This window comes from Labrus bergylta, chromosome 2 (assembly GCF_963930695.1).
Source record: "Labrus bergylta chromosome 2, fLabBer1.1, whole genome shotgun sequence".
Taxonomy (NCBI): domain Eukaryota; kingdom Metazoa; phylum Chordata; class Actinopteri; order Labriformes; family Labridae; genus Labrus; species Labrus bergylta.
Genome location: NC_089196.1, coordinates 33,077,763 through 33,101,237, shown reverse-complemented (window position 1 = coordinate 33,101,237; position 23,475 = coordinate 33,077,763). Strand labels below are relative to the sequence as shown.

At 40.2% G+C, this 23,475-nt stretch overlaps 4 protein-coding genes across 4 annotated transcripts in view; 3 read left to right on the top strand and 1 right to left on the bottom strand.

Annotated features, from left to right (window-relative positions):
* The window catches only part of LOC136181101 (NLR family CARD domain-containing protein 3-like), a 785,212-nt gene that overhangs the window by 35,039 nt on the left and 726,698 nt on the right, over nt 1-23,475 (top strand). The window lies entirely within an intron of this gene.
* The window catches only part of LOC136181107 (NLR family CARD domain-containing protein 3-like), a 432,016-nt gene that overhangs the window by 211,832 nt on the left and 196,709 nt on the right, over nt 1-23,475 (bottom strand). The window lies entirely within an intron of this gene.
* Nucleotides 174-6,832, top strand: LOC136181066 (stonustoxin subunit alpha-like). The gene is made up of 2 exons (XM_065961253.1): nt 174-258; nt 4,956-6,832. The coding sequence occupies exons 1-2, from the start codon at nt 174-176 to the stop codon at nt 5,519-5,521; spliced, it is 651 nt and encodes a 216-aa protein (XP_065817325.1). The 3' UTR covers nt 5,522-6,832.
* LOC136181065 (uncharacterized) lies at nt 14,584-19,388 on the top strand. The gene is made up of 5 exons (XM_065961249.1): nt 14,584-16,319; nt 16,476-16,523; nt 16,996-17,178; nt 18,331-18,464; nt 19,383-19,388. The coding sequence occupies exons 1-5, from the start codon at nt 14,798-14,800 to the stop codon at nt 19,386-19,388; spliced, it is 1,893 nt and encodes a 630-aa protein (XP_065817321.1). The 5' UTR covers nt 14,584-14,797.

The following is a 23,475-nucleotide window of genomic DNA, read 5'->3' as shown; positions in this document are numbered from 1 at the left end:
TGGACCTGAGCTACAATCATCCAGGAGAACGAGGAGAGAAGCTGCTGTCTGCTGGACTGGAGGATCCACACTGCAGACTGGAGACACTGAGGTACAGACAGACACACAGAAGCTGTCTCACTGTTTCTGAATGATGAACTCTGCTTCTTGTCTGATGCTGGATTTAAATGAAGATGTATGAAATAGATTCTGATCTGGTTACTTCCTCCAGTTTGGACCATAGTGGACTGCACAGACTGAAGCCTGGTCTGAGGAAGTGTGAGTGTGTTTTCATTTCTCTTCATCAGAACACAGCAGCACATGTTGGAGTGTAGAAGAGTAAATGCTCTTGAACAATCAGACAGAGACTATGGCTTGTGAACAGAGGATTTGTTTATTTCTCTCTGAGAAGTTAATAACAATAACTTAGATTTATATAGCGCCTTTCATGAAACCCAAGGATGCTTTACAAAGTGTGTGTGTGTGTGTGTGTGTGTGTGTGTGTGTGTGTGTGTGTGTGTGTGGGGGGGGGGGGGGGGCGTAATGGGAGACAACAAGAGAGGAATAGAAAAACACAAACAGAGAAGAGAAAGGATAGAAACACTAGACAAACAAATGAAGGAGAAAGGGAGTGGGTGATCAGCTGAGGGGAGTGTTAGATGAGGCTGAATGCTTTGGTGAACAGATGGTGTTTGAGGAGGTTTTTAAAAATGACCAGTGTCAATGTACGTGTGCCAAAAACCCGGAAATGGCGTGCGCACAAAATGATTCAGAGTTATAAAACCGTTCGTACGCACATCTGCACGCAATGTTCCCTTTATAAATCACCATCCACCTGGAAATGTGCGCACGTAGATTAGTCCCATGTTCCGCCCTCTACACGCCCACATTCAACCATAAACGGTCAATGCAAAGCAGCTCGTGAATGAAAATGCATCCAAACGAGGGGGCAGATCAAAGGTTTGACACCACGTCGCTGCTGCATTCATGCTGTCCTATGTGCCAAAACATCCACCGTTCATCATTACGCACGAGTATATCTGCAATGTTTACATGTTTACAGGACCCACACTGATTTCTTCATATGGTGGCAGAGAGGACACGTCAGTCAGCATTCTCCCTCACTCTATCATATTATTAATCAAAGGTTTGATCAACCAACAAAAACTTTGAATTGTTGGCCACATATTTTCGTGGGCATCTCCGTCTGCACTGTGACTAATTATGATCAAATATATGGCTTAATGATCGTGTCAGAGATGCCCCGACTTAATGTCCACACTTGAATTATTTACAGAATAAATACATGCAGCTGATGAAGATGTGCTGAGTATGGAGGAGGTGAAATGTGTGAAGCCATCGCCATGTCTCTGTGCACTCTTTATTAAAACTAAAAATCACAATTGATGATAAATGCAAGATATTGAAATATATTAATGAAAACTGGAGGCTCTATGGTCTTTGTGTTAGTCTAATGTTTAACTCTACATCAGTGATTACATTAGTGTATAAGTCCAGTCCTCTGAGGTCCGTCCGGGATAATGAAGGCGAGACGGCGCTGATGCAATATGTATGTGATGGACTTGTATTTTTATTTTTATTTTATGTTTATATATTGTCATAATGAAAGTTACTTATTGGAAACGGCTCACTACATGCGCGATTATAGCCTAAATAAAACCATCGGTTTGAATGATTGTGATGACGTGGATCTGTCAGTAAAGTTTGATATTTAGTGAAATAGGTTTGCTTTGTTGTTAAGGGAGTGAGCATTCTGCAGCATAAATGAGGCGGTGGTGTATTCTGAAGCAGAGGGGGAGAGAGGAGTGGTTCTGTCAACACACACAACAACAGGTATCAGGTTTCTGCTGTGCACGTGTGATTTGTTGTGATGATGGCGCCGGTCAGACACTACAGTGGGGATAGCATGGTCAGTGTAAACAGACTTGCATCGGGCAGCCCTATGCACGTAGTGAGGACGGCGCAGGAGTCCGAAAGATTTAATGGAAGCAAGGTTGTCCGGAGAGAAGTGGCAGGCGAGATTCTGGAGTTGCAGAGCGGAGTATGTTAGTAGTACCATGTCCGCAGCAGGGAGAGCAGCTGCTAGCCGCAGGCTGAAAGCCGCAAGCTACCGGGCGCCAGCCGGGGTCAGGAAAACCGCAGGAATGAGAGCCAAACCAGGATAAGGAAAGGACCAATTTTGTGGCAGACGGGAGACCTGTCTGGACACAATCTGAGCAGGAGAGCAGCAGCCGGCAGTCTGGTTGTCAGGCAGGCCTCTTCGCCGCCAGCAGCCGAGCCAGAGTAGGGGGGAAGCGGCAGCCAGCGGTAGCTAACAGGTGGCGCAGGGCGACGGGTCCAAGCCAGGTAGGGAGCCGACGTGGCCGACGAAGAAGGACGGTCCACCAATAAGGCAGACGAGGGTCCAGTGATCACAGACTGGTGAGGATATCCTGATAGCTGTGCGAGAAGCTAACAGCTGATCGGCGGCTAGCGCTAACAGCTGATCGTCATAGATGGTGAGTAGCTGTCAGTTTACACAAACTGAAAGCAGCAGCAAAGTCGATCTGTTTGCAGACTGTTAGTAGAGGATAAGTAGGAGGGAGAAGCATAGATAGCACAAAAGAAACACCATTTTTGTCACGGATCGTGAAGCGGCGACATACACGCCAGCGTCCTCGCTCAACCAGAACTTTTATAACATCCCAATCATCCTTTTAAGGGCAATCAACACACTGAGCAATTACAACATGTGTGCTATATGAAGACCATTTCCTAGAAGTTTCCTGGACAGACAACTGGTCTCTTAACAGGAAAGAGTTTGTGTGTGTGTGTGTGTGTGTGTATGTGTGTATGTGTGTGTGTATGTGTGTGTGTGTGTGTGTGTGTGTGTGTGTGTGTGTGTGTGTGTGTGTGTGTGTGTGTGTGTGTGTGTGTGTGTGTGTGTGTGTGTGTATGTGTGTGTGTGTGTGTGTGTGTGTGTGTGTGTGTGTGTGTGTGTGTGTGTGTGTGTGTGTGTCTTGTGTATCAGAACATGATCTTATGACTTGGCTAAATTCAGAGGTTAGATAACTATTGGTTTGTGCCTGCTGCTGTCCAGATTGTGTTTCTGTTATGATTAAACCTTTCAAACTACAACAGGATGAGGGCTGGAAGTAACACAAAGTGATGATAAAAGTGAGGGTGATGGAAACTCATGAGAGTTTAAATATGAAATAAAAAATGTAAACTGAAATAAAAGTGATAATCCAGTGAATAGAAAATCACCATTCATCACATCCAACAGAAATGTATATTTTACAACATGCAGTTTTTGTGACATCTCACATTTTGATGTTGGCTGCTGGCCGGCTGCTCGTAGTCGAGCTCGTGGAGCTCATCAACTTTAAAAACAGCAGAAATCATTTTTGATTTGACGTTCATTTTCATAAACATGTAAATATGCAGAGTCTCCAACATCAAGTTCTCTCCTCAAAAACATCCAGACGTGAATTCAGTGATGAAATAGAAACAGAATATCTTTAGAGACATAAGCTAGCTCTCCTCCTCGTCTTCTGGCTGTGCAGACAGTAAGGCACACAGCAAAGTCCACGATCACCATAGTACAGGCCAGCAGGAACATCCAACAACAAGTCAGCTGCAGGCCGCCAGGTGGCCAGGTGAGGACGGGACGGCGTGGCCTACACCTTAGACAAGCAGAGAAAAACTCACAAGGACTGAGTTGTCATCTGTTTCTTCAGATTTCGATCTGTTCATCCAGTCCAGTTCAATTTCAATTAAAACAAAAACATGTATGTTGTAGAGCCTAGATTGATGGAAAAGAAATGGTCTCCATGACTTCAGAAACACAGTTTAAAAGTAGTTAGACAGGACAAAGGGACGTGGCACACTCCTGCTGCCATCACATTGTGTGTGACAGTGAAAGTGGAAATGAGGCTCCTGTTTGTGCTGAATGTGACCTCTGAGGACAGAACAGTTGGAGACAGCAGATGGTTCATAGATTCTTTGTGCTGCACTTTGATTAGTCAGACTTTATTCACTGCATGTGTTTGTTGATTTGGATCTCCATTCTTCCTGGCTGCCATGGTAACTCCATTTGAACTTGATTAGAAGTGGATTATTACATTTCAGTGCTGAATGATGAAATGAAGTCATTAATATAGCCCATATATAAAAATATTTATTTTAAATTACACTTCCACCTTTTAGTTTATGAAGGCAACACTTTTTTGAATGCTCTTTGAGCACATAATAAACCTAATCACATCTGGGACAGTGTAGTTTCAGAACTATTAATATTTCCCTCTGTCGATATAAGAACTTCAATGGCATTTTTTATGGCTTTGGCCCGTTTAGAATTACTAGCAAAAGGCTGTCTGTTTTTTCCTAGTTGCAGTGATGTTTACGTTCGCGTGGTGCCTTTTCAAGTGCTTTAATAAGTTGGACGTGTTACCTGTGACGTACCCGATGTCCGCTGAACAACAACCGCACACTACTCTCGTCTTGTCAACGTCTCTTTGTCCATTATTGTGGGAATGGGGAGGGAGGTGTTCATTCTATCATGCTACAGGTTATTCTCCCACACAGACGCGTCTCCCCCTCGCCTTTTGCTCTTAGTTTGAGCGGGATCATCGCTGAAAATGAAAACAAAACTTAAGAGTAAGTCCGTAAATAGAACTCCATCCCGGTTATATGCAACTGTCCAGACCAACAGGACTCGAGGAACTACTAATCTGCACAGTTTGCACAGTTTATGTTTGAACTTTTTTACAAGTTATTAACTAAAAGCTGTGTCCCATACCAGCAGCTGCAGCCTTCCTCCACCCTGAGGTGTGCTTCTGCTTTGCGGTCCGTGTGGGAACACAGATTAAAGCACTTTTGTACCTTTACACCCCTATCAGTAAGTGTCAGTAAAGTTGTTGATGAATGAACAGATGATAACCTGCAGCAGTGTTGTGTCTCGTTCTCTCCATCAGATGCCTGTGAGCTGGAACTGGACACAAACACAGTGAACAGAAAACTGAAACTGTCTGACAACAACAGGAAGGTGACACGTGTGGAGGAGCTTCAGTCATATCCTGATCATCCAGACAGATTTGAACACTGGCCTCAGCTGCTGTGTAGGACTGGTCTGACTGGTCGCTGTTACTGGGAGGTCGAGTGGAGAGGAAAGGTTGATGTATCAGTGAGTTACAGAGGAATCAGAAGGAGAGGAGACAGTAATGAATGTTGGTTTGGATATAATGATCAGTCCTGGAGTCTGATCTGCTTTAATAGAGGTTACTCTGTCTGTCACAAGAACATAAGAACAGAGATCTCCTCCTCCTCCTCCTCCTCCTCCTCCTCCTCCTCCTCCTCTGTCTCTCACAGAGTAGCAGTGTATGTGGACTGTCCTGCTGGCTCTCTGTCCTTCTACAGAGTCTCCTCTGACAAATTGATCCACCTCCACACCTTCAACACCACATTCACTGAACCTCTCTATCCTGGGTTTATGTCCTGGTCTCCTGGTTCTTCAGTGTCTCTGTGTGGTCTGTCGGTCTGAGAAACACTGCTGACTGAAGATCAGCTGACTCTGTTCACTCTGTCCAGCTGGTCTGTTTCATGGTTGGGGGGTGTGATTATGGGGGGTGGGGGTGGTAATGGGGGTTAAATGTTCCACATTACAGAAAAACAATGGACCCCCTTCTTTAATGTCTGTATTGTTCTGATCTCACCAATAAAAAACAAGTGACAATTAAACAATTAAAGTCCTCCTCCTGCTGTCTTGATATTGGCAGCAGGAGGAGGAGTCATGGCTCCAGATCTGTTACAAATGGTAAACTTGTCTCTCAGGTGTCTTCCCACAGGCCCTGAAAACAGCAGTCATCAAGCCACTACTAGAAAAGAACAATCTAGACAATAATGAATCATTACAGGCCTATATCAAGTCTTCCTCTGTTAGGTCAAATGATAGACAAAGCTGTGTTTCAGAACTTAAATAACTTCTTGATATTGAACAACTGTTTGGATGTCTTCCAGTCAGGTTTTGGACCAAACCGCAGCACGCATAAATCTCTTAAACAACTTCAGCCCTGCTCAAAACTACCAAACATTTAATCATTTTGAGGATTTTAACCCTTTAGATGCCAATTTCATTACTTGATCACTGTTATTATTTATTAAAAAAATAAAAATAAAAAAGTTATTTTCCATATAACAAATATTTGGTGGCTGGGGGATTTTTTTTAAAATCAGTCTTGAATATGTCAAAGATTATACAAAATATTGACTTTGATGCATTATTAGTTTTTGTGTAGCATCAGATTTAAAATGTACTACCCTCTTGATTCATTAAGGACAAAAATGTTCACTTCCAAAAACTGCTATAAAAATAATACAGATTAATTGCTTTTCTGCTTTTTTGGGTTAAATCTTTTGATCAACTTCAGTCCTGATCAAAACGATCAAATATTACTTTATTGGTATTATTCAAAAGTCTAGGTGTCATGATTTGGTCTTTTTTAATTTTGTTTTTCAGTGTTTAGTGTTTCTTTATGTTCTACTGTGTTTTGTTCATTCTTGAACAACTCTAGTTGTCGTCAGTGTTTCTTGTCTTGTGTCCATTCCTTCCTCTGTGTGTTTCCCTCCAGTGTGATTGCCCTGATTGTCTTCACCTGTGTCATTAGTCTCACCTGTGTTTGATTACCCCTGTGTCTCTTTAGTCTCTGTGTTTCTTCCTTTCTGTGTCAGTTCATTGTATGTCATTTGTCTGTGTCTTTTGTAGTATGTCAGTTTACTTGTGGCTCCTTGTTTTCTCCGGATTGGATTTCTAAAGTGAGTTGTTGTTTAATTAAATATTTTTTTGTTAATTCTGCATCTGGGTCCTCGTCTTAGTTTTCTCGTGTGTGTGTGTGCGTGTGCGTGTGCGTGTGCGTGTGCGTGTGCGTGCGTGCGTGCGTGCGTGCGTGTCTTTATTACATTGTAGGAACCGGAATGTGACAGCCCACTCACAGCATGGGGACTCAAATTTTTGTGGGAACCAAATACCTGGACCCCAAAAATTTTAGCTCTAATTCAGTGAAAAAAGGGTCTAAATAATGCCCTGTGAAGTTTTCAGGGTTATCCCCAAAATGCACATAAACCGAGAAAAGTGTGCTTAAGTGTGTATAGCGGATTTACTCCGGAGTGCATACTAGTGGTCGGAGTTTGCCACTACATCCTGTACAGACTTCACACACACTTCACACACACTTGCTGAAATGCGCATGTGCAAGCAGCCATCTTTGGTGAGGGCTGACTTCATCAGCTGTTTAGCTGCAAACAATGACCTAACTGTTTGACAATTGAATGAATTGACTGAAAAGACAGTTAATTTTGTGTCAACACTGAGTAATTGCTAAACATGGGTTTATTGTAAATACAGTTACTATATAAAAATATTCACTCGTTCCATAAATAACTTTTAAGACCCCAAACATTTCACTTTTTTAACAATGATACATTAAGTAACATTAACCAACTTTTTCTATCTGTTTGTACAAGTATAAATGCTAGGCTAAACTAGTCTGATGACATAAAGGCCTGGATGGCTCCGAACTTAAACTTTTAATTTAAAAGTTTAAAATTCAAAATTAAAATTTTAATGATAAAAAGACAGAAGTGATGGTTTTTGGTGGTACCACTGGGACCCCCCTGTACAAACTAGGAGTTAAAGTGGACCCTGATCTTAAGCTTGACAGTCAGATTAAGGCTGTCGTAAAATAAGATAAGATAATCCTTTATTTATCCCACAACGGGGAAATTTACAATGTTACAGCAGCAAAGAGCAAAGATTGCAAACAAAAAGTGAACGTAGTGTGCCCATACAATTTAAATGAAAAATTAAGAATGTACAAAAAAATAGACAATATAACATGTTATTGCACAAAGTGGTTTGATAAACATAATATAACATTATTATTGCATGTCAGAGTGAATTGTCCAGTTGTGTGTGTGTTTTGTGATCAACTGGGAGCAGGCTTGGTTAAACAGTCTGACTGCAGCAGGAAGGAAGGACCTGCGGTATCTCTCCTTCTGACCTGCCGCTGAAGGAGCTGCCCAGAGCTGTTACAGTTCCATGCAGGGGGTGGGAAACGTTCTCCATCAGGGATGATAGCTTTGCCATCATCCTTCTGTCTCCCACCACCTCAACAGGGTCCAGGGGGCAGCCCAGGACAGAGCTGGCCTTCTTCACCAGTTTGTTTAGTCTGTTCCTGTCGGCAGCCGTAGTGCTGCTGCTCCAGCAGACCACTCCGTACAGGATGGCTGATACCACCACAGAGTCATAAAAAGTCCTCAGGAGTGCTCCCTGCACAGAGAGTGTGGAGTCTCCTCAGCAGATGAAGTCTGCTCTGGCCTTTCTTGTAGAGATCTTGGCTGTTAACAGTCCAGTACAGCTTATTGTTCAGGTGAACACCCCTACTTATAAGAGTCCACTTCTCAATGTCCTTTCCCTGGATGTTCACCGGTGTGGGAGAAGTGGGTAAAATCAAGCCTTTTCCATTTGAGGCAGCTGGCCAAAATAAAGCCAATTCTTTCAAGGCAGCACTTTGAGACGGTAATCCACGCCTTTGTTACCACGCCCGTCTCCAGATGGTACAGAATGCAGCTGCATGTCTTTTAACTGGCACACGAAAATATGACCACATTTCCCCCATTTTAGACCTAACTCCACTGGTTGCCCATTTAAGATTAATTTTAAAATTATTTCATTTGCTTTTAAATCTCTTAATGGTCTTTCCCCGCCCTACCTCTCTGAGCTTCTACACCCCTACACGCCCACCCGCTCTCTCAGGTCAGCTGATCAGCTGCTCCTGAGGGTGCCAAAAACCAAGCGGAAGCTCAGAGGGGACCGTGTGTTTGCTGTTGCGGCTCCAAAATTATGGAACAATATACCTATACCCATTGTGGGATAAATAAAGGATTGTCTTATCTTATCTTATCTTATTTTACCTCAGCACGTTAAACAGGCCTCTTCTTTGCCTGTTTTTAAATATCGTCTTAAGCCCCATCTCTTTCCCCTGGCCTTTGACACATAGTAAGACGTCGACTTATTTATTTATTTTATTTCGATTTTTTGCGTGCCTATTCATTTTTACTTGTTTTATGTCTTTTAACTTGATTCTGTACTTCACATGTAGTTTTCTTTTATCTCGTGAGCTGTTACATATTTTATTTATTCTTCTGTACAGCACTTTGGTCAACTGTGGCTGTTTTAATGTGCTTAACAAATAAAGTTGGATTGGATTGGATTGGATAAACCTTCGCAGTGATTAATAGCCTATGATAGCTACAGCTATTGAAGTAGGCTAAGATACGACAAGCCAGTGATCAAATGTTCTGACTTCACTTAAACAAAAAATAACAGAAATGAAAATGAATGAAAATTATATTAATTAACCTTAAACATAATACAAACAGGTATTATTCATAAATAAATGAGTGAATTTCTTCCGCGAGATTGTGTTGCCTTGATAAACCATGGTGACATGCCAGGCGGGCGGAGACAGGAATCGTAGGTGTAACCGCCTCCCCACCCCTACAGGACGTGCTCACTTTACTGAACAAGCGCTCCTCATCTCATCACGTTTGAGACGCGCAGCAGAAGAAGCACTTGACTCCAGTTTGATGAAGTAAATGGAAGCAGGGCTGCTGATACTGAAAAAGTAAGTTATATTTAATTTAATATGGATTTATTTCAGTGCACTGAGCCAGACTCATGTGGTCAGACTCAAAGAAGTGTTTAACTCGACATGAGTCTGGTTAGCTGAGTTAGCTTAAACATAATACATGTGGATTGTTAAAAATGTGTTTGCGTGTTATAAAGTTAAAAAGGAACATGCCTTGCTTTTTTTACCCTTTGTACCCGTTGTAAAGTTGTTGCATTCAATTGAAGTAGCTAAATGCTAACAAAAAAAGCCAAGTGGCGAAAGTCAATCTTGTAGCCGCCTTGCTTAAAACTGAGGATATTCCTTGTAAGTAAATCATACTTGTGTCATATTGATTCTTGTAAAGTTACAAATGTGTGAAAGATGTGAGCCAGAGAGAGATTTTGAATAATAATATCTAGTTAAATCTTCCATTACTTCAAGCAGCTCAATGATTCAGTGTACACCTTCAAAAGCAAATGCATTATTTCTCAGTGAAATATCAAGTAAAGTCTTTACTAGTTAACAAGTAAAGTAGATATTGATGCAAAATATATCCACAAAAGGAGATGTAGATGTGATTGTCAGCCATAAAAGTGCTTCATGTGTAGTCTTTGATAGACCGCAGCATGGTGTGTGATGAGCTTCCTTCTGATGTCATGCCTCTCCAATTAAACACTACAAAGTATTGAATGTAGTCATATTGACATCTTAACATCTATAATAGGAGCTTTAACTGCAATTTTTGTATGTGTATATGTAGACAGTAAAGACAGAAGAAAGTGTGCATATTACATTTTTTCTTCAATCAATACTTCTTCAGTTCCATATATCTGCATTAATATAAATGAAATGTGAGATGAAAGAAAACAATACATTAGATGATTGATGATTATTGTGCAAGGCTAATTCTGTGTAGAAAGTTAAGGGATGCTGCAGACCTCTGCAAACTGTCTGTTTGGGCACTATGATCATATGAGCCACAGCAGATCAACAGGTAGCAGTCACAAGCTACTCATGCAGGTAGTGTGTCCAAGCTGTGACTATCAGGTTACATGCTCTGTATTTGATTACAGGATGATCAATGGCTTCGCTGAGACGGAGGAAATCCCCAAAACAGGATGCAATAGAACATGCTTTGAAAGGCCTGGACAAGACAGCAGGGTTGGAAGTGAAATACATTGACTCTTTTAAAGGTATGATTATTTTTTTTCAGTATTATTTAGTTTTGTGAATTTGTAGTACTATCAGAGCTTACCTCTTACTATTACTGATGGGTACCAAACACCAGTGTCATGGTTGCATTATGATGGAAAAGACTCCTTTCTGTGCAGTTTCCAGGGTGTTAAAGTATAACACTGAAGCTCTGTATATTGAAAATGTATCTGTGTGTTTGCATCAGGTCGAGGGGTCTTTGCCAAGACCCATTTCCAAAAAGGAGACTTCATTGTGCAGTATCGAGGAGAATTAATAGATTCTGATGAATCTCTGAGAAGGAGGAGAGTATACCATGGCAGATGTGCTGTCTTCATGTTTGACTTCCACTGGCATGATAAAACATGGTGGTAAGGCTAAGATTGAGTTTTAAATAATTTATTTCTTCACAGCTGAGGTATTTTCATCTCATAAACAATGTGTGATATTAATTCAAGTCACTAAGTTAATTGGGCAGTAAAGATCTGTCTACTTAGTATTAGTATTAAAGGTATTCATAGCTTGCATGTGACATCACACACTTCAGGAACCACCAACCTGGCGGGCAAGAAAGGCTCAATACTGCTGTATACTACGGGGACGTTATCGATCTCAGCTGCTATCCACATGCTAATATCAGTCTTCTTTGAATATTTCAATCAAAGTCAGTAGTTGTTGGATGATGAACTAACTGACAAGGAGATAAGCCAGGGTTGTTCTTCTACAGAATGTAATGTTTGATAGAAAACCCAGAGAGGAGGAGATCATGGATTAATGCTGTTTGACACTCTGCTGTCCTCGTGAGGGAACAGACTTCTCATCCTGACATCAAATATTGTGTTCACTTGATCTAAGTATTTTCTGTTCTGCAGTTCTACAGTGTTCAATGGTGGACCCTACTTCCCTCAGCACTTTTTGTCCTCCAGCCCTCTGTGATGGTCACTTGAATGAAAGCTTTGAGCTGTGTTACAAAAAAAAACTAAATGATCTTTATTGAACCTCTCTCTTAAATGATTGGTGGATTATTATTATTTTTTAATTCTATCAGATATTTGATTTTATTAAGTCTAATAATTGATTTAATATATTTTTGAAGTGTTGATGCAGCTCGAGAAGATGGCAGTCTAGGAAGACTAGTCAATGATGACTACAAGCACCCGAACTGTAAAATGAAGAAGATCATAGCAGAAGGCAAGCCGTACCTCTTTCTCTTTGCTATGATGGACATCAATGCTGGGGAAGAGATAACATATGATTATGGACAAGCAGATTGGCCTTGGAGGAAACAGGTTAGTCTAAATTGAGTAGCACACCCAGGTGTTATTCTGTTGATTACAACTGAACAATTACACTGAATTTTTCTTCAGGATGGAAGCAAATTTACCGTGAAAAATTCTGCTGAGGTTGACATCTCCAGAACCACGGAGCAGGATCCTCAGAGCACTTCTGTCTCCCAGATTGAGGTATTCATTTATGTTTCTGAACTTTTTCTGGTCTTCAGTGTGTCCCTACTTTAGTTTTTGAAGCCCCTCCTCATTGATCCATTGTTTTAGTATTAACACTTTAGATTGATATTTGGTTAAAATCAGTGTCAGTGTTGGGTCATAGATGGAAAATTAAAACTAAAGGCTTCAGGGTGTTCTACAATAAGTATGTTTTTAAAGATTTTGTTGTAATGTTGCTTGTTGAATCTAAATCAACAACAATCAGTAATGATGGTTAATTATATTCTTCAGGATGGAGGCCAATCTCCTATGACAGACTCTGCTGAGGCTGACATCTCCAGAACCACGGAGCAGGATCCTCAGAGCACTTCTGTCTCCCAGATTGAGGTATTCATTTATGTTTCTGAACTTTTTCTGGTCTTCAGTGTGTCCCTCCTTTAGTTTTTGAAGCCCCTCCTCATTGATCCATTGTTTTAGTATTAACACTTTAGATTGATATTTGGTTAAAATCAGTGTCAGTGTTGGGTCATAGATGGAAAATGTAAACTAAAGGCTTCAGGGTGTTCTACAATAAGTATGTTTTTAAAGATTTTGTTGTAATGTTGTTTGTTCAATCTGAATCAGTTGAATACTGATCAACAATTAGTAATGATGGTTAATTATGTTCTTCAGGATGGAAGCCAATCTCCTATGAACCTCTCAATCTCTAGAACCATGGAGCAGGATCCTCAGAGCACTTCTGTTTCCCAGATTGAGGTATTCATTTATGTTTCTGAACCGTTTACTGGTCTTCCTTTTAGATCTCGAAGCCTCTCCTCATTGATCCATTGTTGAAGTATCAACATTATTGATTATTATTAAGTACATATTTGTTTGGTTACGATCTATGTTCATCTGATTTGAGAGGTATGCTAGAAGGCACTCATTCTAGAGGGTGAGATACAGTGCCAGTTTATTTGGAGGTTTTTCTGTTTGGTGTATTCTAATTTACTGCATTCATTAAATGCATGAAATCACTTAATTTCTAATGTTTTTGAAATATATTTTTAATACACCAAATCACAGTTTATCTAAATTCATCAGACCATTAAAAAATGTGTCATGAATAGGGATTTAGCAATGCCTCGCACTATAAAATAAATGTATGAAAATATGCACAATGTAATTAGATTTTACCGAAATAATGACCTTTTTGTCCAGCATAGTGGGCTATGTGCTTTTGTCTTCTTTTGTTCTTGTTCAGTAGAAGAGGGACATACAGGCATAAAATGAAGTATAGAAGTGATATGAGCAGAAAACCGGCAAGACAAAAACAGTGTGCAAATGTAAGAGACTGATGAATGACTTGATAACCAACATGATGTGTCACCTAATCATGTAAAATGCCGCCACTCTACAAAGCTTTGTATTTTCCACATTTCTTTTTATCATGTCACTATTATTTCAATAGGGCTCTGATGCAACCGGTCTGAACAAAGTTGGAGTAAATATTTCCATTGTCGACTACACAGATTCTGATGAATCTCAGACTCCATCTAGGAATCCTGTTCATGTTAACAGATGTTTTCAGGTATTGTGAAGTTGGTACATTTTGTGTGTGTATCTTTTTCATCAATTGTGTTTTTTTGTTGTGAATAGAAGTGAAAAAAAAAAAATCTTTTGGACTCTAGATATCAAGTCCAAGTTCTGCCTCTGACTATGAACTCAGCCTCTCCAAAAAGGGTTACCACCAAGTTCCTATCCCTAGGCTTAGGAGGACCAAAAGCATACAGGTAAAGAAACAAATAATTTTGAGCAAGATGAAAAAAAGGTTAAGCAAATATTTCAACAAGAATTTATATTACATTTTATTTTCCCAAGATGAAAAACTGGATTGATTTGGATTCGGATGAGCTTTTTGACTCAACCTCAGCTGACAGTGGAGAGGAATATATCCCAAAGACCAGTGAAGATTCTGATGGTACAGACATCAGTGAAGTTCTTGGGCCCGTCAAACAGAGAGAGAGCCAGAGAGACAGTTTGCTTCAAAGGCATGTGGATGACATTGAAGATAGTGTTTTTTCCCCAACAGAAGCAAGTGCCTCTTCAAAACAGTTGGTTTATAGAGGACGCTCACCCTTAAGAAAGAGATGCAGCCGTGGTACAAGACGTAAAAGGCAACGTTTAACTAGTGTGTCCTGTGCTACAACACCAACTAGGAGTGGTAACTCATCAAAACTGAGTGAAATAGGAGACACTGGTTCCCTGTTGGAAAACTCAATACCAGATCTGGACCAGAATCTTCCTGACAGTGCCTCTTCACTCCTTACAGAAGATAGAGATTCTGATGATTCACTCGTCATACCTACCATCTGTAAAAAGGAGAACCGGTCAAGAATATACAACAAAAAGCAGTTTTGTCTTTACTGTAAGTTGGGAGTTGTTAAAATTGCAAGACATTTGGAGCGGGCTCATCCCAATACGACAGAGGTTGCAGAGGCTTTATCCTTTCCTAAACGCTCAAAAGAAAGACAAATGCATCTGGAACATTTGAGAAACAGAGGCAACTTTGCACACAATGTTGAAGTATTAAATTCCGGTGTTGGAAATCTTGTTCCTCGCAGGCAGCCAAGACAGGACTCCAAAGCACAAGATTTTATGCATTGTACATATTGTCAAGGGTTTTATGCAAGGAAACTTCTTTGGCGGCACATGATCATCTGCAAGTTCAAGCCTAATGTTCCAGGCAAACCAGGCAAAACCCGTGTCCAGGCTCTCTGTGCATTTACTACACCACCACCACCTGGTGTCAAACAAGAACTTTGGAGATTGATAACCAATATGGTACAAGATGAAGTTTCTTCTGCAGTCAAATCTGATGCCTGTATCATGGAGTATGGTGAGCATCTGTTTAACCGACTTGGTTATGATGCTGGCAAACATGAGTACATTCGGCAGAAATGTAGAGAGCTTGGAAGGCTTCTGCTCTGCTCAAGGAAAACCACTTCCTTAAAGACTATTCAAGACCACATCAAACCTGCGAACTTTATGCAAGTTGTGCAAGCTGTGAAATGTGTGGCAGGCTATGACAGTGAAAAACATGCTTATAAGTGCTCAAGTCTTGCTCTCAAAATTGGACATAGCTTGACTAAGATTTCTCTTCTTGTTGAAAGCCGTGCCAATGTACAGAACAACTACAGTGTGGCAAAAGATGCTCGTACCTTCCGCAGAGTATATGAGGCCAGATGGAACGAGATGATATCAGCTGCATCTCTAAGAACTCTTCAGGAATCCAAGTGGAATACCCCTCTGTTGCTTCCATTCACAAAAGATGTCCAGACCTTGCATTCTTTTTTGGATGTTCAACAAAAGCACATCCACGCAAAATTATCGACAGAGGCATCCTCGCAGACATGGACACAGCTGGCAAAGATCACTTTGACACAAGTTATTTTGTTCAACCGAAGAAGAGCAGGGGAGGTGTCCAAAATTCCCCTGTCTGCATATCTGGCTAACAATGTATCAGACCCTCGGGAAGATGTCAGTGAAGCTCTGTCTGCATTAGAAAAGAAACTCTGCCAACACTTCAGAAGGATTGAGACAAGAGGAAAAAGGGGAAGAAAAGTTCCTGTGCTTTTGACCCCAGCAATGCAGCAAGCATTGGATCTGCTGGTGAGCAAACGGCATGAATGTGGGGTTCCTCAGGAGAACAAGTACTTATTTGCAAGACCAACTGCTTTTACCTGCTACCGTGGTTCTGATAGCCTTAGACATTTTGCCAAGGTCTGTGGTGCAACAAGTCCTGAAAGTCTAACCTCGACAAAACTGCACAAACAAACAGGAACACTATCTCAAGTTCTCAACCTCAGTAATACAGAGCTGGATCAGTTAGCAGATTTTCTCGGCCATGATATAAGAGTGCATCGGCAGTTCTACAGACTTCCTGAGGGCACCCTCCAACTTGCTAAAATAAGCAAAGTTCTCATGGCTCTGGAAAAAGGACGCCTGGCAGAATTTAAGGGAAAGACCCTCGATGAAATCAGCATTGACCCTGAGGGTACTATTGTTTTTAAATCTCTTTTCAAATGTCTCTACATAAATAAAAAATGTACATTAATACTTTTATTTCATACATTTTCCTAAATGCATTATTTATGCATGAATCAAATGAATTTAAACCAGAGTCATTCTCCTTACTACCACCCCCTAACAGAGAATGTGCATCCTGACAGCGATGCTGAGGTGGAGCCAGACAAACACGGTAAGTATTTTCATGTGAGTTGAATTGTGAACATGCTCATGTATTTAGAAGACATCCATTATGTGTAAGGATATCCCATTTATATTTTTGGCTCCTTTAATGTAGTATAACTTCTGTCACTTAGTCTGTTTCTTTTGTTTACTAAATGTTAATATTGTATGAGTTAAAGATAAACAGTTCAATGCAACTCATCCTCCCCTTAGTGGAACTTGTGTCTTCAGAGCTTGCAGTCCTCTAATTTGTACTAGCATTTGGTGAGGGGAATGCTCCCACTGTGGACTCAGTTTGTTGAAAGGAGTAGCATAGTAACAGCCACACGGAGGGATAAGACTAATTTTGACAATACCAGTCCATTAGAATGCTGATACTGATTATTAGGTTGAGCCTGGGACATAGTCATTTACTGGGGTAGGATAAATACACTAGAATTTCATATTTTCTGTTGTTGTTTTTTTGTTGTTGTGGTTTTTAGAAAGTCGGGTCACATCTAGTCAGAGGGAGGAGAACGAGGCATCAGATGTGGGCCATAGCAATGCCTCACCACAGCAGAACCGTAGCGATGCCTCACCACAGCAGAACCGTAGCGATGCCTCACCACAGCAGAACCGTAGCGATGCCTCACCACAGCACCCTCAGTCATCAAAAAGAGAAAGAGGCAAGTGCTAAAAGATCAATCTAAAAAAAATGTATATTATTGTCCAAGGTTGATTTGTTTGATTGTCAGTGTGTTTTATGATGCTGTACTGTAATAGACATTGTGGGAACAAAGACAATTCTTGTTTTAAAACAGGGAATGATGATCAGGGTCTTCAGAAAGAGTCAGCTTTATTGTCCACGTGTGTGTAAACATACAAGCATATGAGTTTGGCTCTGGTTAACTTTACTCTCTATCTACAAGCATTAAACATTAAACTAAGATGTAAAGCCAACATTACACAATAAGATGTTGGAATAAACATAATGTAATAACAGAGCAAATTGTTTAATTTACATGAGATAGATCAATTTTACAGTATTTTCAGTTACATACATTTGTGCATCAAAGAAATTATATTAGCATGATTAACTGTGAATGAATATACATAATAGTTAAGTAATATATTAATTGATAGGTAAATAATGTTATTTACATTCACATTGGCTGTCACATGACTTTTTCACAGTGATAGTTCTGATGCTGTGACTATTATGTATTCATCGGTGTGACGGCCTGGGGGAAGAAACTATTCCTGTGTCTGGTTGTTTTGGTGTACAGTGATCTAATGGAGCATGATGAGTTTCAACAGTTTGTGTCTGGGCTGTAAGGGATCTGCAGGAATGTTACCTGCCCATTCCCTGACCCTGGACCAGTATAAGTTCTGGGTGGAGGGCCTGATGAGTTTCTCTGCAGTCCTGACTGTCTGCTGCAGTCTGTCTGTCCTGTTCGATTACAGATCAAAATAGTTATTGATGTGCAGAGAAGTGACTGGAAGATTGCAGTGTAGAATATGATGAGCAGCTCCCAAGGCAGGTTGAACTTCCTGAGCTGACACAGGAAATACATCCTCTGCTGGGCCTTTTTCTGGATAGTGTCTATGTGAGCGGTCCACTTCAGGTCCCGGGAGATTGTGGTCCTAGGAACTTGAAAGTGTCCATTGTGGACATAGTGCTGTTGTGTATGGTGAGGGGATGGAGTGTGGCTTCTCCTTAAGTCCACTGTCCACTTAAGCTTGGTCTGCTCATGATGGTTGACTTTAACTGTTTATTGATTTCAATAGCTTGTCCATATAGAAACACAGAAATGTAATGTGTCTTAACTATTTTACAGCTCGTCAGCCTGCCAAGAAAAGGATGTGGGAGAACGAGGAGATCCTTGCCATTGAGAAGCACATGATGTCCTTCATCATCAAATGTCGTGTTCCTGGGAAAAGCGACTGCGATAAGTGCCTTGAACAGGAAAAAGTAGCAACAGAAATTGGTTATCTATTAAATTCTACATTAAGAATAGAATCACAGCTCTTAAGAGGAAAGTTTAATCTATATTGTCTGTTGACACATCATGTTGGATCATTTGGATCACTTTCATGTTTGATAATGTGGTGCAACAATAGCACGTCCATTTTTAAATGTTGGACTTAGCGTTCTTTAAGATGCAGGTTTGACACAGTGTCTCTTGATAGTTTATCTCCTATACTCTTATTTTCTCCCATATGATCTCAGCTCACCTCCTTCCTTTTTAACTCAATATTTTATATAATTTCACCTTTTCTTTTACATCCTCCTGTCATACCTTATCTCCTGTACCGATACCATGTCTCATCTTCTCTTTTGTCTTTTATTCTTATTCGTTTTTATCTCCTTTTTAGTAATATTTCCTAATTGTATCTAATGTAACCTCTCCACTCATCTCTAAATTTATTTTATCTTATCTTCTACTTTATCACCTCTAATGTCTTCTCTGTATGTTATTTCTAATTCTCTCAGCTCATTTCCCTTTCTTATTTCCAATCAATCTTGATGTTAAATATTCTAATCCCCATTCTTCTTACAGTTTATCTTATCTCACCTCAATTTGTTTCGTCCTATCTCCTCATCTTACCCCTCTGCTCGATTATCTCACTGTAATTTATTTTATCTCACCTGATCTTTCCTCTCATCTTTTCCTATATTTATTATTTCCACTCATCTCAACCGTATCCTTTTATTATTGTAGTTTATCCCATTTTATTCTGTCTTATCACTTTGTTTCCTGCCTGTGATATTTCCAAAATTCTTGCTCTTCTTCCGTTATTTAAATTGCTATAATCTTAACTCATCTGAGCTTATTTATGCTTATTTTATTACTGTCGAACTTCGTGACATTGTCGCTGTTCCTTTAAGCTGTGAAGGAAGTTATAAACTCTTTTAGAGCAGTTTTTATTTAGCAACCAAAAGCACTGTATGTAAAAAACACTTTTTTTTAGTTTAGTATTTGTTTATAATACTGGTTTAATCTTTCAGTTTACAAAGTGCAAGGAAAAAGTGACTGTTGAGTAATGTTCCTAAACTCTGCATCTTTATTGGCATTTTTGTCCAACCTAGTGTTGTACATTTATAGTTGTGTTCATTTGACACAAAAAAGAAACAAATAAAGCTTTGGACTTTATAATTCATCATATGACCAAAGTCTCTCTTTTGGTTTAGCTTCTGTTTAAATAAGGAAATAAAAAAGTACTGGATAGCACTGCCTTTACAGTAGATGTTTAAAATCTGAGGCATCGTGGTCTGACGTAATCCATGGTTATTGTATAAAAGTAACTTCTCAGGTTATTTACACCATTTGACAACATAATAAAGTAATTATTAACTGCTACAAATGCAGGAAATTTGTTCTGTAATAACCACAAACAAGCTTAGACATGAAAGAAAAGGGAACTGTTTTCTGACCAAACCAAAGAAATGGTGAACTAATGACAGAACATTGACACGTCAATAATGGAACTACATCAGCTCAGGTGTCACAGCAGGCTAAGAGACTAATAAAACTCCATATTAAACATTTTTTAGTTATCTAGGATTAAAAATAAATGTATTGTATAATTATTCAAGCTTCAGCTAGCTCCACATAGTCAATAACATGCTGTATCATAGCTCCACAGTACTTAAGTTCACCATAAAGGATGAAGTGGTTCCACAAAGTAAGATGGACCTGATTTTGTGTTAAGTGCTACCCATGAAAATAGAAAAACCTGACAGTGTGTTAGATATTTGCCCACAAGTAACTTCAAACCTGACATGTCCCCAGGAGGAGGTGTCTAGTCTGTTCGAGGAACTTTACTTTGTGTGATTGTTAATCTGAAGTGATGTCTTTGTTTAGGTATAGTACAAGATGATGCCTCAGTTTTTTACAGAGCTGTACATCCTTCAGAAAGGGTGGTACCTGGAGTGGATGGCCTGGTCGCCTTATAGTGTGTGTGTGTGTGTGTGTGTGTGTGTGTGTGTGTGTGTGTGTGTGTGTGTGTGTGTGTGTGTGTGTGTGTGTGTGTGTGTGTGTGTGTGTGTGTGTGTGTGTGTGTGTGTGTGTGTGTGTGTGTGTGTGTGTGTGTGTGTGTGTGTGTGTGTGTGTGTGTGTGTGTGTGTGTGTGTGTGTGTGTGTGTGTGGAGCGATGTCAAATTAAAACTGTATAATCAAGAAGTGGAGAGAGTAAGACACTTTAAGTTTTTAGGGTTCTGGTTTGATGAGAGGATTACATGGGCTGCATGTTCAGAAAGTTTATAATGTTGTGAGGGGTTTAGTTGGAAGTGAGTGAGTGGGGGGCAGACTGCTGTGAAAGCATACAGGATGAATAAGATCAGTTTTAGATTATGGTTGTATTGTATATGGATCAGCAGCAAGCACAACTCTTAAAAAACTAGATACTATCCAATATCAGGAATTAAGACTGTGTACAGGTGCTTTTAAAACAACACCAACACTGAGATCAGTCATTTGTTCAGATTCAAGTTCATCACTCATCAGTTTACAGTCATTCAGACAGCAGACATTTAGACAACAAACACTATACAGAAGTCAAATGATGTTTTTATTGGTACCTGCACACAAAGGCTTCAAAGGAAATGAATTAGCAGACAAGGTGGCAAAGGAGGCTACAAAAGATACTCAAATGGATTTGATAGTTAGCATTAGTGGAACAGAAGTGAAGAGCATTATTAAACAGAGACTGAAGGAAAAGGTGGCAAGACTCAGATTTGGACACACTGGATTCAATAACACATTGTTCAAAACAGGAAAACACAAATATGACTACTGTGGACAAGAGGAGACAGTGGAACATGTTGTTAGACACTGTCAGAAATAAAGTTTAAAAAGAAGACAGATGATTGAGAACCTGAAAGAAATTAAAGGCTTTAAATGTGATTTTTTGATCCAGCAGATGTCGCCCTTGAGCACCAGCATGAAACCAAAACAACTCGCGCTGCATTGTTGTGTTAGCATGCTAATGCTAGCGATCTTTATTATGCTGGTATCTTCACACTGCATGTAAATTTACCTGAAATGAGCGTGATCTAGAAACACAGTTAAGCAGTGAGTACAGTATGTTATTCTTCTTTTCTCTAGTCCCTCAATTAAACAACTTTTATACGTGAGGGGAGGAGTCAGCCGGCCGTCCGGGCGATGTAAACAAACTGAAGATAGGACTCTGAAAACATCAGACAGTGGGACTCGGGTGTTACACCCATTGTAAACAGTCATGACTCACACACTTATTTTCAGAGGATATACTTGATTTCTATTATATTTAAGTGTGAAAAATTTGCATATAATGCCTTTAAAGTATATTTGGATTTAATAGATATCTTACAAAATAACTTAGAAAATGAAGCTGTAGGACAAACTCAGTTGGTTGACAAGATATAATAGATTTTTATCTGGTTATTATTATTTACAGAAAATAGTACATAATAGATATTTTGATCCACACTCCTGACCAGTAGGTGGCAGAAAAGCACCAGTTTGTTGTTTGCCAACCACCATAAAACCAAGAAGAAGAAGAAATGGAGTGAGTAGATTTGTTTTAGAGCACTGCAGAGCAACCTTTTTAAAAGTATAATTAATGACACACTTTGAGAAGAAAACTTGGAGGTAACTCAGTCTCCTGTTGCATTGTACTGAGACAAACTGAACAAAATGTCTGCTAAATCATCCAAAGGAAGAAAAAACTGTCTTTTAACCACGAGGCCTTCAACTCGTACTCCGACCGCGGCCTCCACTGAAAAACCTCCCCGGGGAGAAGCAGCCTCAGCTGCAGCCGCATCTACGACGGACACGGAGACTTTTCAAAGTGAGCTTCTGTCCTCCCTGCTCAAAGATTTGATAGAGACTCTGAAGATTGAGGTCCGGGCTGTGTTGGAGAGTGAAATGGCAGTCATTAGAGCCGACATTACTGCAGCCAGGTCCGAGCTAAAGGAATACAGAGAGTCCATTACATCCTCTCTGTCTACGTTGAGTGTCACGGTAAAAGATATGGAGGAAAGCCTGTCTGCATGCACTGATGACGTTTCACATTTACAGAAAGAAGTACAGCGACTCACTGCAACAGCTGATACTCTGATATTTATCATCCTCTCTGTCTGTATTTCTCTTCATCCTCTCTGTCTCTGTATTTCTCTTCATCCTCTCTGTCTGTATTTCTCTTCTTCCACTCTGTCTCTGTATTTCTCTTCATCCTCTCTGTCTGTATTTCTCTTCATCTCCTTTGTCTCCTGTGTGTGTTTCTTTATTTCATCGTCTCCACTTGTAGGAATCAGTAATCTTGTGTTCATGACGTCACAGGACTTCGGGGCCTGGTTGCCTACTGTTGTAAAAAAAAGTTCTAACTTTTGGCAGCTTGGACATCAACCTCTCTTTTTCCTCCCTCTACATCCTTTTTTCTGCTCTGCTAGATAAGCTTCACTTCATATGGCTTGTTCATTAGTTTCTATCTTCTATCTCTTTCGCTCTAGTCTCTTTTCTCTCTCTGTGATGCCGTGTCAATAATTTCTTTAAAGAGATACTTCACCCGTTGAAACATGAATCTGTATTGACATTGGGTCATATATGTAGAAATGTGAAATACATTTTGAAGTTGGTGCCTTCTTGACTGAGAAAAGGCAGAAAGTATCTTTTTGGCTCATGTGGATGAAAGACAAAAAATCCCAGAATGCACAGCAACGCAGGCCACTCCCACTAAGGTCCTCTATTTACAGACATTTACTACAACACATACGGCCGTTTCCTCAACTGATTCAGAGATTTCTTCCAGTCCTGTCAGAAAACAGACTCTATGTCTGTGTCCATAGGCAAACAGTGAGAGCACCGACACTACCAGTCCGCCCCAGCTCGAGCCGGCCCCGGCTCCTCGTCCTCACCGCCGCCGACAGTCAGGTCTTAAAAACCTACTTCATCCATATCAGTTTTTTTCGGCATCATCAGCTTTCTCCATAGAGCCTGTTA

Excerpts from the sequence above, each read along its gene's own strand:
- LOC136181065 (XM_065961249.1), top strand. The coding sequence starts at position 14,798 with ATGCATCTGGAACATTTGAGAAACAGAGGCAACTTTGCACACAATGTT. Across the intron at positions 16,320-16,475 it reads AATCAGCATTGACCCTGAGG|AGAATGTGCATCCTGACAGC; the intron begins GTACTATTGTTT and ends ACCCCCTAACAG. Across the intron at positions 16,524-16,995 it reads GGTGGAGCCAGACAAACACG|AAAGTCGGGTCACATCTAGT; the intron begins GTAAGTATTTTC and ends TGTGGTTTTTAG.
- LOC136181066 (XM_065961253.1), top strand. The coding sequence starts at position 174 with ATGTATGAAATAGATTCTGATCTGGTTACTTCCTCCAGTTTGGACCAT. Across the intron at positions 259-4,955 it reads GAAGCCTGGTCTGAGGAAGT|ATGCCTGTGAGCTGGAACTG; the intron begins GTGAGTGTGTTT and ends TCTCTCCATCAG.